A 16,113-nucleotide genomic window follows, 5' to 3' on the forward strand; every position below is an offset into this window, starting at 1 on the left:
GCCAATATGCCTGACCTGAATCTATGGGATATTTTCAAGAGAAAGATGAGAAACAGTCGATCCAACAATATACAGATGATCTGAAGGCTCAATAGTGCCTCAGCAGTGCCACAGGCTGATCACTTCCATGCCACACTTCACTGATGCAGTAATTTGGGCTAGGAGCAAGTCATTTGCTGTAATATGTCCTGCCGATCAAGTATTGAGTGCACAAAAGAACATACTTTAAAGAACTTGAACTTTTCTGTTTTGCAAATCCATTTTTTGATTGATCTTAGGAAATATTCTAATATTTTGAAATACTGGATTTTGGACTTTCATGAGCTGTACGCTCTAATCATCAAAATTTAAAAAAAAAACTTTTGAAATGTTTTACTTTACATGTGGGGAATCTAGAATATATGAAAGTTTCATTTTTAAAAATAATTTATAATAAAAAAATGAACTTTTTGATGATATTCTAATTATATGACCAGCACCTGTGTGTGTGTGTGTGTGTGGCTTAATGACCAAGGGAAAATGTGGGTCCCATGGCCAAACCAGTTGTGAACCACTGGTCTGGGGGGAAATAAGATTTAAAAAATAAAATTATATTTAATTTATAAAATACTATATATATATATATATATATATATATAGACATGAACATAAAAAATATTTGACCGCTAAATGTGACTGGCTGATTACAATCAAATATGCCGTAAAAGCTGGTCATTCACACCAGCAGATGAACTGAATACCAGCTGAATCTCATTTTTAAGTCATCTGAATAAAGGGATGTGGTTTGTGGGTAGCTATACAATTGCGGATACGTGACAGAGCTGTGTGAAGGGTACTTCACATGCACATAAAGCCATTAGATCTCACCGACATGCAATCAAAATAAGGTTTTGCTTTAAACCTAGATGGACCATAAATGTTTTAAGTACACTTAAGGAAAATGTTTGTCAGTAAATGGTTTTCTTTCATTCTGCTCATTTTTTGTGGTAAGTCAGACTTCTTGTTCAGTTTGTGTCGTTGTTCGTTGTAAAAGACATTTCATGCCACTCTTGCTCTCCAGGTGCGCTTACTGGTGCTGAGAAAGATGGAATCAAGACAATATCGGTGATGAAGGGAGATTCTGTAACTTTACCTACTGGTGTTAGTGAAATTAACAGATATATGCAGATACTGTGGCTATTTGGACCTGAGAATCCAGACACTCTCGTTGCTGAAATCTATAAGACGAGCATCTCTATATATGACAGTTATAAGGGGCTTGACAGATTGCAGATGGACCAGCAGACTGGATCTCTCACCATCAGAAACATCACAACCACTCACTCAGGACTCTATACGGCACAGATTATGACTGCAATGGCCACATATAAAAGATTCAAGGTTATTGTTTATGGTGAGTTTAAATCTTTTTTCTTATGTAGGCCTACTGCAATTTTTGAACAAAATGTATCAAAATGACCAAAATATATTGGTAAATGATTAAAAAAAAAAAAAAAAGAAAAGATTTAATGTATTTTTAATCTATTTATTTGTCCTGATAAATATGGTTATGTTGAAGCACCGGTCACATTGCCTGTCATTGAAAGCAGTGAGTGTCAGATATCTGGTGAGTAATGCAAGTATTTTTCCAATATTTGCAATAGTTTATTTCCATACTATTCATATTTTTGCTGTATATATGGTATGTGTTCTGTGCTCAATATGCAAATCGTGACAATGGTGTACTGCTAGAAACATCTGTCGTTAATTAATCACTTCTGTTTACTTAATATTAGGCATATTTTAGGTTTTTTAATGTTTAATTGCTAAATAATTATTTTGTTTAATCATCTGAATTTAGAGCTCTTTGTCATCTGCTGTTTAGACAGTACAGAACTTACAAACTCCTGTAGGGTTGTGTTAAAGTTAAGAATGTGGGTTTGTGTAAGGAAATTTGTTTATAATACGACTGTATCATGTGAAATGTGTTCAAACACCAAAAAATGTCTTGGCAATTCCTGTTTGAGCAGTCTGGTATGTTTTGTTGCATGGTGACTGAAAGTTATTTTGAGACTCAAAACCAACCTCACTTCTTCCACTAGTGTTGCAGAAATGTGCCGCTGCTTGTTTTGGGTTTTCCTGTGAGGTCTGTACATTGAAGTGTTCAACTGAAAATGGACCAGGAGTCTCTCTGTCATGGTATATAGGGAGCGAAAGACTGAATCAGACCAGCAGCTCTGAGCTCAACGTCAATCTCTCTCTCCCGCTGGAGATAAAAGAGAGAAACATTGACATGTATCAATGTGTGGCTGCTAATCCAGTCAGCAACCAGACAACACAATTCAGCTTCCAGGAGCACTGTCCACCATATACAGGTTAAGTTCAATGCCAGAACATTTTGTGTTTGTCAACAAAAATAATAAATTACCCTTAATTGCTCTGATATAAATGCAACTAAATCAACACTAAACGTACTTCATTGTGGTTTCATTGTGTGCTGTATTTATCAAATAAATACAAACCCGATTCCAAAAAAGTTGGGACACTGTACAAATTGTGAATAAAAAAGGAATGCAATGATGTGGAATTTTTAAATTTCAATATTTTATTCAGAATACAACATAGATGACATATCAAATATTTAAACTGAGAAAATGTATCATTTTAAGGGAAAAATAAGTTGATTTTAAATTTCATGGCATCAACTTACTCAAAAAAGTTGGGACAAGGCCATGTTTACCACTGTGGGATTTGCTGGACCAACAAGTTCGATCCACAGTTGCTCCACTTGCAACTTGCTGGACTTAAAGGATCTGCTACTAACGCCTTTGTGCCAGATAGCACAACACACCTTCAGAGGTTTTGTGAATCCTACGTCACCTATATGATATTGGTTTTAATGATGTGGCTGATCAGTGTAAATTGTCGTGAGATGCTCTTCTTTGAGGTCAGAAACATTTTACATCTCAAATAGAAATCTATTTGTACTATTTAGGTTTTGAATCCCTTCATTCAACAGAGCAGGTAACCTTCTTGGGTACACATTATTGTAGTTTACACAGAGATGATAACAATATCATTTTCAAAACCTCGCACTTTGAAACACATTTTCAAAAGTTCACGTTTTCAGGCCCCTAAAATGCTGTTGTCCTGTACAAACCCGATTCCAAAAAAGTTGGGACACTGTACAAATGGAATGCAATAATTTACAAATCTCATAAACTTATATTTTATTCACAATAGAATATAGATAACATATCAAATGTTGAAAGTGAGACATTTTGAAATGTCATGCCAAATATTGGCTCATTTTGGATTTCATGAGAGCTACACATTCCAAAAAAGTTGGGACAGGTAGCAATAAGAGGCCGGAAAAGTTAAATGTACATATAAGGAACAGCTGGAGGACCAATTTGTAACTTATTATGTCAATTGGCAACATGATTGGGTATAAAAAGAGCCTCTCAGAGTGGCAGTGTCTCTCAGAAGTCAAGATGGGCAGAGGATCACCAATCCCCCAATGCTGTGGCAAAAATAGTGGAGCAATATCAGAAAGGAGTTTCTCAGAGAAAAATTGCAAAGAGTTTGAAGTTATCATCATCTACAGTGCATAATATCATCCAAAGATTCAGAGAATCTGGAACAATCTCTGTGCGTAAGGGTCAAGGCCGGAAAACCATACTGGATGCCCGTGATCTTCGGGCCCTTAGACGGCACTGCATCACATACAGGAATGCTACTGTAATGGAAATCACAACATGGGCTCAGGAATACTTCCAGAAAACACTGTCGGTGAACACAATCCACCGTGCCATTCGCCGTTGCCGGCTAAAACTCTATAGGTCAAAAAAGAAGCTATATCTAAACATGATCCAGAAGCGCAGGCGTTTTCTCTGGGCCAAGGCTCAGTTAAAATGGACTGTGGCAAAGTGGAAAACTGTTCTGTGGTCAGACGAATCAAAATTTGAAGTTCTTTTTGGAAAACTGGGACGCCATGTCATCCGGACTAAAGAGGACAAGGACAACCCAAGTTGTTATCAGCGCTCAGTTCAGAAGCCTGCATCTCTGATGTATGGGGTTGCATGAGTGCGTGTGGCATGGGCAGCTTACACATCTGGAAAGGCACCATCAATGCTGAAAGGTATGTCTAAGTTCTAGAACAACATATGCTCCCATCCAGACGTCGTCTCTTTCAGGGAAAACCTTGCATTTTCCAACATGACAATGCCAGACCACATACTGCATCAATAACAACATCACGGCTGCGTAGAAGAAGGATCTGGGTACTGAAATGGCCAGCCTGCAGTCCAGATCTTTCACCCATAGAAAACATTTGGCGCATCATAAAGAGGAAGATGCAACAAAGAAGACCTAAGAGAGTTGAGCAACTAGAAGCCTGTATTAGACAAGAATGGGACAACATTCCTATTCCTAAACTTGAGCAACTTGTCTCCTCAGTCCCCAGACTTTTGCAGACTGTTATAAAAAGAAGAGGGGATGCCACACAGTGGTAAACATGGCCTTATCCCAACTTTTTTGAGATGTGTTGATGCCATGAAATTTAAAATCAACTTATTTTCCCCTTAAAATGATACATTTTCTCAGTTTAAACATTTGATATGTCATCTATGTTGTATTCTGAATAAAATATTGAAATTTGAAACTTCCACATCATTGCATTCATTTTTTATTCACAATTTGTACAGTGTCCCAACTTTTTTGGAATCGGGTTTGTAAATAAATGGTCAAATGCATAAACATTTTCTGTCGTTAGTTGAAAATGCTGTAGTGTAAACAGCCCCTTTGTTTCCACAGATTCCAGTCACTTTTGTGGTTTTACTGAAGCTGTGATCCGATTGGTTATCTCTGCTCTGGTGGGCGTGGCTGCTGTTGCTATGCTGGTTTATGACTTCAGATCTTGAAGAGGAGTTGATGCCAGTCCCCAATGAATGTCTGAGTGAAATGTGTAACCTTAAATAAACTGCTCACAATAATAATGTGATGTAGCATTTCTGTGTTTTTCTGCTGATATGTGGATGTAATTAAATTGTGAATGAAAACTGTACTGTTTTCCTCTTCTGACATCCTCTTTCACTAACTCAACAAAAATCAAACCATGGCAAAGGATGAAACAATGTCTGCTGAGATACAATGCAGAAATATTTAACATTTCCATTACACTGACTTTAAGAAATCATTATGGAAAATCTAGATTTTAACATGAAAATAACAAAATATTCCCACGCCCACGCATGGTTAAGCCTTTAATGAAATGGGCTAAATCATTTAAAAAATGTTTATCAACACATTTCAGCTTGACACAGCGTTCCTCAGGATACGTTTCTATAATTTAACATATTTTCAGAGCAAGAATAAACGCTACTGCTGCCACCAAAGTTTGAGAAGATGAGAGAAAATATCTGACTATATTAATGCAAGTGAATCAACTGACTAGTATTTTAGTATTTTATTACCACGAGCTTTCTATCCCACAGTCTATTCAAATTCCAGGTAGTTCCATACTTGGCCTTTACATGTCAATTTCACTTTCACTTTTTTTTTTGTAAAGCACAAGCTGGTCACACCTTAACTTCAGTCGTGTTTTTAAACGTTGCTCCAACTGACATGGATTATCTTCTCTTTTTTATGGAGAATCCCTGTGTAGGAAAACTAGGATTGACCAGCAGCAGAGATGAACCAGGATAAACTGGAGACTACAGGTGAGGCTTCATCTGACTCAAGCTTGTTAATGATAATCAGAGAAAAATGTTGGATTTTACTATGAGTTCTGCCAAATTGTTCAGTAATTAGAGGGTATTGATTACTGAATGTTATTCACCTTAAAACTCAGTCAGGCTGAATAAGGTTTATTCATTGTTTATAGTCTCTTTAAAGTGCCCCTATTATGGATTTTTTTAAATTACCTTTCATGTAGTGTGTAATATAGTGAATGAAAACATCCTGCAAAGTTTTAAATCTAAAAGTGCACCGTATATAAAGTTATTGGCTGCGTCCGAAAACTGGAAAATGTTGCCTTTGGAGGACACATTTCAAGGTAGGAAGGCATCAAGGCACGTCCGAATCCAATGTTAGCTTCACTTCCTGTTTCCTGAGATACCTTCATCTGATCGACTTTTGAAGGCAGCATAGATGTGTCCTTCACTGCCTTTGATATCCCACAATCCTGTGCTTTCCATTCTGTGACAGTTGAGCTAGAAAAATAAAAATGGCGTCCGAAAGTTGCGTTTGCTGGTCAGTTTGTGTTCCACTTTCCACTTTTGATGTCATTTCTAGCGAGAAATTACTATTGTAGTAATTAAATATTTGTTTAGTTCTCACCAAAGCTCACGCTATTTTGCTGTAGATCATTAAACTGTTACGCTGCCTCAGAAGTCTGTCTGAAATCAGTTTCGTGAGGTGCCTTCACGCACAAACGCTGCCTTATAAGTCATTGCCTGATAGGGCAGCGAGGCCACAAGACAGCTGCCTAGGTTTTCAGATGCAGCACCTGTCTCTCAAAAGTAAGAGTCGACTCCGAGTCAATAAAACGAGTCGTTTGTAAAACGAATCCCAAGCCGTTTCGTTGTGATGTCACAACGAAGTATTAGCATATTGCCCAACCATTTATTGCGCGCACAGACTCCAGGGAAAATTCATTTTTTCAACAATACCACAGCAGTACAATCTTTTGTTGTGTTCCCGTCATTTACTGACGACTGCTTCTCAAACCTTGGGGAGTTTAACGCAGGATACGCTTGGTCTTAAAATGCCCAGTTTATTCGGACCAGCTTGCTCCTCTGAATCTCAACCTGTAAGTATGATTAATAATCGATAATTATATAGTTTTTAGCGAAAAAATTCAAAATTCGTAATTTTCTATGTTATGATGTGTAACATACACCGTAGTCTGTCTCTTGCTAACCGGCTAATTCACATTTCTGTAGTTCTGCTATTCAGATGTGGGTCCAATATTGTCTAAAAATTGTTGATTAATGCAGTTTGTCTGTCTTATTACTTTGAGTAATGATCAAGGATGGAGCACGACTTTTGTTTACAAAGTCTAACGCATTATCAGCTATTCACGTTTGTGCTCAGCTAACGTAGAGTTTACAACATAGTTGTGGGCCTAATATATAAATATAACACAACTAATGTGACACTTACCATAGAGAAACGTCCTACTCCAGTCGTGATTGCAAATCAGTTTCTGGTTGATCAGCTACTTCAGACATTTCATCGTCGGGCTCGATTTGATACGGTAAAATCGATGCTATCTTTTCTGCTCATACATTGCATACAATTTTGTGCGAAATGATAGCTGTCATTGATAGCTGGTGCGCGCAGTAGACCAATCACAAAGAAAGCTCATGGAAAGGAGGGGTTTAGAGAGACTGATTCTTTGAACTGCTTCTAACGAATCGTTTACAAGGTGAAATTCATTGAGGTGAAATTAAATGTATATTATGAGAAAACGAAAGTGTTTTTGATCTTGCATACATGTAAACCTGTTGTAGGAGACTCCCAAAACAATATTAGGAACCTTAAAAAAAGCATAATAGGGGCACTTTAAAAAGTTAGAAAAGTGAAATAGTTCTGCTATCATTGTCACTATTGTTTTGGTTTTAGTCTTTGATATTTTATTAGAGTTTTTATCCAGTGTTTTCTTACTCATTGTCTGAGCTTCAAGCTGAAAGGTGACTGTATTAGCAGCTTTGAACCTTGAGGTTGTGTAAAGCAATTATTCAGTTGCAGTGGATGTCTCGTGATTTTCTTTCCTGAAAAACTGGTTAAGCTGTATTTGTCACAGTGAAAGTCAACGGGGTACAAATGTTTCAGTTCTCCAAAAAGAACATAAAAGTAGAAATCCATACAACTACTGGTTTAAACCAATGAATGATGAATAGACTGAAATTTAATTCATTTTTAAATCTAAAATGTGATCTAGAAAACTAGATATCACTTTTCAACTTGTTGGACACAGCCATGCCACAGCTTTTGAAATGTTTTACAAAATGATTTAAGTAAGCGCCACCCACCAGCCTGCACAGCGCATGGGCTGATGGGATTTGTAGTAAAGTCAAGGAGGTTGTCTGGTCTGTATATTCTGGTCTGGCAGTGACATCTAGTGATTACAACTGGAATATATATTATTTTTTTTATTTGTGCCTCTGAGGAGGCAATGGAATGTTTGCATCCTTAACTCATGGATGAGAAAATAATCAACAGTGCAGAAATTAATCAAATACTGTAGGCTGCTTACAGGTAAAGTGGGCCATCAGGTAAAGTGAGACGTTTAAGTTTAATTTTGTGTTCAGTGGGTTTACACTTTCAGAGAATTACAATGGTCTTTAATTAAATAGACACTATTTCTTTAAATAGTAAAATAGTTTTGGTTGATGCAATTTGAGATTGGTGGGTGTCATTAAGTCAGAGATAGAAGAAAAGAAAAAGCAGAAAATAAGACAAGGCATTAAATTCAATCTGTGGTCTGTGGTCAATTCAAATTGTTTAGAAAATATAAACAGAAAAGGTTTTACAGTATGGTTACTATTTTAAATATTCCTCTTATTCAATTTTGTTAGCCTATTTGTTGTTGCATGCTTATAGTCCCATTTTTAATATGTTGTAGAGTTCATTTTCATCCATATTCTGATATTCAGATTTCATCAAATTTAATGTCTGCACAACATGTTCTATCAGGTGTTTTGAATTTCGCACATGCGTTAAGTGAACTGATGAATTTTACTCATAGGGGATAGTTGTTTTAGTAACAGTTTATTAAAAATGTTACAACCAACCCCTGATGATTCTAATGAGTCCAGTTATCAATTACAGCCTCTGTTGAGGCAAAGTCACGTGAGGTTTTTGCTGCGTATGGAGGAGTTTATTCAGTAAATGTGCTTCCATCATAGTTTATGCACGTCTTCTTACCAGACTTATATGTATATGACTTCTTTCTGATAAACACTCTCTGAGCTTTTTTAATAAATATCCTGACGCATCCGAGCTTTATAATGGCATATGTGTTACCAAATGAGTATGAGCTGAAGAAAGTGTCTCCATCCACATCCATCCATAATAAACATACGGCACACGGCTCCGGGGGGTTTATAAAGGCCTTCTGCAATGATGCATTTGTGTAAAAAAATATCCATATTTAACAAGTTATGAAGTCAAATATCTAGCTTCCGCCAGACCGCCTTCCGTATTCAAGTTACGAAGAAAGTGTAAACTGGTGTCGCGTCAATTACACTTTTTCCGTTTTTCCGTTTTAGTCTTATCCATTCCTATTAACAAAAACAAAAAATAGAAATCAAAATTATTATCAAAACACTGGATCTGAAAGGTGCCAATTTGCATTTCCCTCCTTCTTGGGACAGATTAAAAGGTTTGTCTCTGAGACAGGGAATTGTTTCAGTTTCTGAGTTGCTGCAGTTTCCCGTTCTGGTTCCAGGCTCCAGTTCCTGTTCCAGTCCCGGTTCAAGGTTTTGTTCCCAAGATGTTCTAAGCTAAGTCCAACTCTACAGAGTTGTGAAGTTGCTCTCTCAAGACTCTGAAGCTCTAAAGAGAGAAACAAGGAAATTCTAAGAAGGGAATTTGGGAAGTTTGAAAACTGCAACAGAGATGATTAGGTGCAGTGACACAGACATAGGTAGATAGAGGTGCACTGAGCGACAAAATAAACCACACGATCTGTTTTGCAACCACATCCTGTGTTTTATCAGTTCTTGACACAATCTACATCAGTTAATGACAAATAATCTCTCAGTTTATTTGTTGAATTCAAAATAAGGTTTACCTTAATTCTTCTAGAGAAACTACAGTTGATCTTTACATAAGATTAACTTGTAATTGCCACAGTAACATCCAACTCATTCACTTGCAGTTATCAAACTTTTTGCACTTTATCCATTCAGTATGTGTTACTCTTGTCTATCCTTTTGTTAATAAAATCCATTTATTACACTTGTGTCTTCCTTGTGTTGATAATACAGTAAGAGGCTCTAAATTGTTAACGATATCTCACAAATCCTTCAGATTGGTCAGATGATGAATTTCCTCCAATTTATATAATTGTAATTCAGTCAACAATATTCCTTTCTTTATTGTCAAGGTGAGAGTCCTTGGCTGGTGCCCCGAAATATTGGAAGGAATCTTCTGACTCAATATTAATATTAATACAAAATATTAAGACCATAAATAACTAAATTTGTGGTGCCCTTGTGTGAGGCTAATCCCAAATCACTACAGGCTATTGAACTTGTGTTGCTGTGGTAAATTATTTCCGGGGGTATAAAGCCCCACTGGCATTGGCAAAATCAAGTGTGATCTTTGGGTAGCTATAAAATGGGACAATGAAATGTCATGCCAAATATTGGCTCGTTTTGGATTTCATGAGAGCTACACATTCCAAAAAAGTTGGGACAAGTAGCAATATGAGGCCGGAAAAGTTAAATGTACATATAAGGAACAGCTGGAGGACCAATTTGAAACTTATTAGGTCAATTGGCAACATGATTGGGTATAAAAAGAGCCTCTCAGAGTGGCAGTGTCTCTCAGAAGTCAAGATGGGCAGAGGATCACCAATTCCCCCAATGCTGCGGCGAAAAATAGTGGAGCAATATCAGAAAGGAGTTTCTCAGAGAAAAATTGCAAAGAGTTTGAAGTTATCATCATCTACAGTGCATAATATCATCCAAAGATTCAGAGAATCTGGAACAATCTCTGTGCGTAAGGGTCAAGGCCGGAAAACCATACTGGATGCCCGTGATCTTCGGGCCCTTAGACGGCACTGCATCACATACAGGAATGCTACTGTAATGGAAATCACAACATGGGCTCAGGAATACTTCCAGAAAACATTGTCGGTGAACACAATCCACCTTGCCATTCGCCGTTGCCGGCTAAAACTCTATAGGTCAAAAAAGAAGCCATATCTAAACATGATCCAGAAGCGCAGGCATTTTCTCTGGGCCAAGGCTCATTTAAAATGGACTGTGGCAAAGTGGAAAACTGTTCTGTGGTCAGACGAATCAAAATTTGAAGTTCTTTTTGGAAAACTGGGACGCCATGTCATCCGGACTAAAGAGGACAAGGACAACCCAAGTTGTTATCAGCGCTCAGTTCAGAAGCCTGCATCTCTGATGGTATGGGGTTGCATGAGTGCGTGTGGCATGGGCAGCTTACACATCTGGAAAGGCACCATCAATGCTGAAAGGTATATCCAAGTTCTAGAACAACATATGCTCCCATCCAGACGTCGTCTCTTTCAGGGAAGACCTTGCATTTTCCAACATGACAATGCCAGACCACATACTGCATCAATTACAACATCATGGCTGCGTAGAAGAAGGATCCGGGTACTGAAATGGCCAGCCTGCAGTCCAGATCTTTCACCCATAGAAAACATTTGCCGCATCATAAAGAGGAAGATGCAACAAAGAAGACCTAAGACAGTTGAGCAACTAGAAGCCTGTATTAGACAAGAATGGGACAACATTCCTATTCCTAAACTTGAGCAACTTGTCTCCTCAGCCCCCAGACGTTTGCAGACTGTTATAAATAGAAGAGGGGACGCCACACAGTTGTAAACATGGCCTTGTCCCAACTTCTTTGAGATGTGTTGATGCCATGAAATTTAAAATCAACTTATTTTTTACCTTAAAATGATACATTTTCTCAGTTTAAACATTTGATATGTCATCTATGTTGTATTCTGAATAAAATATTGAAATTTGAAACTTCCACATCATTGCATTCCTTTTTTATTCACAATTTGTACAGTGTCCCAACTTTTTTGGAATTGGGTTTGTATTAAAGAAATTGACAAAAATCTAAAAGATACTCATGATAAATCAGTAAAAGCACATTTTGACCTCCAAAATAAACTCCAATGTTACTTGACCCTAAATAGAACCACTAAATTGGCAAATTATCTATTAATTAAACAATTTAAAGAAAGACAGATTCTCTCCAAATACAGATTAAGTGACCATGATCTAGAAATAGAGAGAGAAAGATGTAGACAAACATGGACAGCGAGAGAACAGAGAATCTGTAGACACTGTGATCTACAGCTAATAGAGGATGAGAAACACTTTCTACTCATCGGTCCTGAATATCACAATGTAAGAGAAACGTTGATTCCATCATTCATTGAACTGAGTGATACTGAGAAAATGCCCTTCATACTTGGTGAAGATGATAGCAGCGCTGCACTAGCTGCAAAATATGTGTTAGCCATTCACAATATTAGAGACGGATAACTCTCTAGAGACCTGCTTTATTTATTTATTTACTTAAGGATTTATTTACTATGCTATATATGACATGATCTATACATACATGTTTTGTTGATATGTAAATTATATTTACCTAGTTTTTACAACTTCTGTAGGATATATATATATGAAATATATATATATATTTTTTTTTTATTGTTTATTTCTTGAACAGTTATGATCTGTATGTATGATGCATATATCTGATTAATGGTTGGGTTGGTGTGTGTGTGTGTGTGTGTGTGTGTGTGTGTGTGTGTGTGTGTGTGTGTGTGTGTGTGTGAAGTGTGGGAGGGTTGTGTGAAGTCAGGTCTGCGACAGTAGCAGGGAGGGAGTAAGTCATTCTGGTCGGGTCATCTCATTGTCGCGTACGCAGTTCATTTTTTCCTGTTCATTGTGCCAGTTTTTGTACATCAAGGATAAAACCCCTTTTGTGTAGAGATCGTTACTTCATAGAAACACTATGGGGAGCAAACTGATCTTTTCTCTGGATACTAGTCCTCTCTAACAGCAAGTTATAAGTGTTTTTCCTTGAGGCATCAGTTCTTGTGTGTGTCGTCAGTTATCGCCTCACGTTCCTATGAATAAAGTGTCTAGTGTTTCACAGCCAAGGCTTAAGATAGTCCCAGACTAAAATGCATGTTTGAGCTTTTAAACTGAAATCAACTTGCACTGACATATCTTAAAATATGTCAATGTCATTGTTTTGTCTCAAGATGCACCGTAATGTTCTTTTGTTTCTAAGGCACGTTTTAAAAAGCTATATAAATGTAATGATTTACTACCCCTGTCTTAATCTCAATCTAAACCCTGTCTATGAATCCAGGCCTAAATCCTATGAGAAGTCCTTGAGAGTCTTTTCCACGGGTTGAATGATGGCATGAGTCACCTGGTGACAGTAAGTTGTCATGGATACACTTCCTCTACTGACCGAGACCAAGGGTAGTACAGCTTTTTACATTATAAAAACTAGTCATTAAAAATGTGTGATTTTTTTTTTGAGTTGAAATAATTTTGATATGTAGTAGCTTTAATAAATAGTTCATATTTTCCACAGTTCATACAAGAAGTACATTTGTTCTAATTGTATGTCAGATGAGCGTGTTTTAGGCATGACAAAAGTCTTACAGTCATGAATTTACAAATAAATTTATTGGATATAGGCTTTAATAATGTCAGGTTTTCTGGAAGGAAGGATCTAAAGCAGGCAGATGCTCAATCAAACGTTAATAAAACTCAAAGTCATAAACTGGGGCGAGCTGAAGAGTTGCAGATTTGTAGAGAGGTAAGAAGACAGGTGTGTGTCAAGCCTGAGAATCAGAGCCACACCCAGACAGACAGCGGGTGTGTTGAGTTCAGGCAAAAACAACGGAAACAAGATTCTTTTAACTATGCAAATACAAGCAAATATAAGCAAATATAAGCACGATATACAGCACTTATGGGCAGAGGAGAGCAGTGATAGACAGTTAGACCACAAGTAGTGCTCTTAAAGTACCTGCACTTTTGGCTTCTGACTAGATTAGTGCCCTTTTTTGCAGGACATATTTTAATTTGATATTTTAGTTTATAAGTTGCTTTTTTTAGTTCTAGTTCTGCGAGACTGCGTAAGCTGCTCCTCCTCCTCCTCCACCTCTTCATCATCCTTTGAAGGGCAGAAGGGACAGAATATATAAAGCAGGGGTAATCATGATGAGAACAGGACATCAGGCAGGCCTTCAACATGTGGTTAAAATAATGTCAGTTGCAGTTTCCACGTTGAAACAAAGGTTGAAAAAGTTTCACAAAACACTTAGCCTATTAATCAACGCTGAAATTTTAACAAGATCTGTGCTTAATTGAATCAACGTAGCTAATGTCTTCAACAAACAAAATAAATATCTGCCCTTTATATTATGATAATAATAATAATTATTATTATTTTATTAGCATTTTATGCAGTGCTATAGTGGAAAAAATAAAGTGCCGGTCCTCACCAAAGGGGGCGGGGCTTTGGTGGGCTGGGTTATGGGGGAATTGGTTGTCTCCCAATGCTCCAAGGGCATTTTGGTTTGAACATTGGGGGGTTGAAGTGTGAACCGTTTAACAGGGTCCCGGGGCATATGCTCCCTCGTGAAGTTTATTTGTTTGTTGTTCTAAACATGCAAATTGGTTGATAACATAACTGCAATAAAGTAGCCTATAATTAACAATCACTTGTTTACAAAGTGCCATGGGAAGTCAAACTATCTTCACTTAAAATTAATTTCTTATACTGAACATGTTAATTTCCTGTCATCTCTTGGAATATCTTAAAGCGTATATTGTGTTCAAACTTCTCAAAACTTTGTACAAATCATTCTTAGCAGACATAGTTTCATGAAATTATGATGCTGGAGGAGGCTAACAGCAAATTCTAAACTATATCGACTGAAAGATGAAGGATGTGATATTAATGTTGTCCACTAGACGGAACCACAGGAATCTTGTTTGACTAAATGTTTGACTGTTGTAATAATAAAACAAACACTTATGTGTTAAAGTGCAAGTATAAGTGATCATCAGTAGATTCTCATTAAACCTGACAGCAGCTCAGAAGAACCTACAGCCCAAGAGTTATTCACTTCTCTAACATGATGTCTTGAGCAATAAGACAGCTTCTGTGTAGTTTTTCTGCATTCCAGTATTATACAATATTATAAATTCTACAAAAAAATTATATGATGTGAAGTAGAGTGGACACTACATGGACACTATTTAAGTTAATTTAAAGTGCTCAGAGAAAACAGAGAAACGTTTTACTGTTTTAAATGTTCCTCTTATTTTTGTTAGCCTATTTGTTGTTGCATGTGTTATAGTCCCATTTTTAATGTTTCATTTTCATCCATATTCAGATTTCATCAAATTTAATGTCAGCACAACATGTTCTATCAGTGGTTTTGAATTTTTCACATGAATTGAGTGAACTGATGAATTTTACTCATTTGGATTTGTTAAATATGTTGAATATGTTTGTTTGATAATATGTGATAATAAATCATGTGTTTTTAATTAAGATACAGGATCATTTTGATAAATCAGGGAAAATAAATTTGTCTGGTGTCTCAAAATATTTATTGGTAGCCTATACCTTAAAAATAACACATTATAGCAATGGTATTCACACTGAAATATTATATCTGGACCTTAAAGTTTACAAAAGTAATAAAAGAAAGGAAAGAAAAGAAACGAAAGCCTGGTCTCATTGTTAATACGTAGGTATTAATACGTAACTTTCAAAGACACAAAACGTACATTTTTGTACGTTTAGAAAGGTGCTAAAACGTACAATATTGACGTAATTATGGTACTAAAACGTAAAAATACTTACGTTTTTACAGCGAAAAAAACGTAAAATATTTACGAATCTTATCATGTCTTAAAGATATGTATAATTTCCCTTTTATCGTTTTGTAGATAAATGTAAGATCCCTAAACCCCATCCCGAACCTAAAAACCTACCCATTTTATACAGAATGTTAAAAGAATAAAACATAATGGGCAGAAATGTGTAGGAAAATGACAATTTTAGTAAAAATATAACATTAAAACGATATTTTGAGCCACTAATCTTACACCTACCCCTAAACCTACCCATAGCCATTTCTTAAAACTACCTACTAATATAAATAAAAGAGTGACAGACAAACAAGCGTAATCACAATAATTTATTTTATTTTTTTTGCGAAAATGTCAAAAGTGGTACCAAAAGTAGTTCAAATGATGATGATGAGTTCCAGTCATCCTTCTCTGGCGGTAATAGTTTTTATAGGGTACAGAGCAGAATTTAACTTATTAATCCATGAAAATATGATGAATCCGGCTTCGCTCCGTG

At 36.6% G+C, this 16,113-nt stretch overlaps 1 protein-coding gene across 1 annotated transcript; it reads left to right on the forward strand.

Annotated features, from left to right (window-relative positions):
* Window positions 1-821: 821 nt before the first annotated feature.
* On the forward strand, window positions 822-4,976 carry si:ch1073-214b20.2 (hepatocyte cell adhesion molecule-like). Its single transcript, XM_051870722.1, has 5 exons — window positions 822-986; window positions 1,061-1,393; window positions 1,559-1,606; window positions 2,082-2,354; window positions 4,795-4,976. Exons 1-5 carry the CDS (start codon window positions 941-943, stop codon window positions 4,899-4,901), a joined length of 807 nt encoding a protein of 268 aa, XP_051726682.1. The 5' UTR covers window positions 822-940; the 3' UTR covers window positions 4,902-4,976.
* Window positions 4,977-16,113: the final 11,137 nt, after the last annotated feature.

This window comes from Ctenopharyngodon idella, chromosome 18 (genome assembly GCF_019924925.1).
Source record: "Ctenopharyngodon idella isolate HZGC_01 chromosome 18, HZGC01, whole genome shotgun sequence".
NCBI classification, from domain to species: Eukaryota; Metazoa; Chordata; class Actinopteri; order Cypriniformes; family Xenocyprididae; genus Ctenopharyngodon; species Ctenopharyngodon idella.

Excerpts from the sequence above, each read along its gene's own strand:
- si:ch1073-214b20.2 (XM_051870722.1), top strand. The coding sequence starts at position 941 with ATGTTTGTCAGTAAATGGTTTTCTTTCATTCTGCTCATTTTTTGTG. Across the intron at positions 1,394-1,558 it reads ATTCAAGGTTATTGTTTATG|CACCGGTCACATTGCCTGTC; the intron begins GTGAGTTTAAAT and ends GTTATGTTGAAG. Across the intron at positions 1,607-2,081 it reads CAGTGAGTGTCAGATATCTG|TGTTGCAGAAATGTGCCGCT; the intron begins GTGAGTAATGCA and ends TTCTTCCACTAG.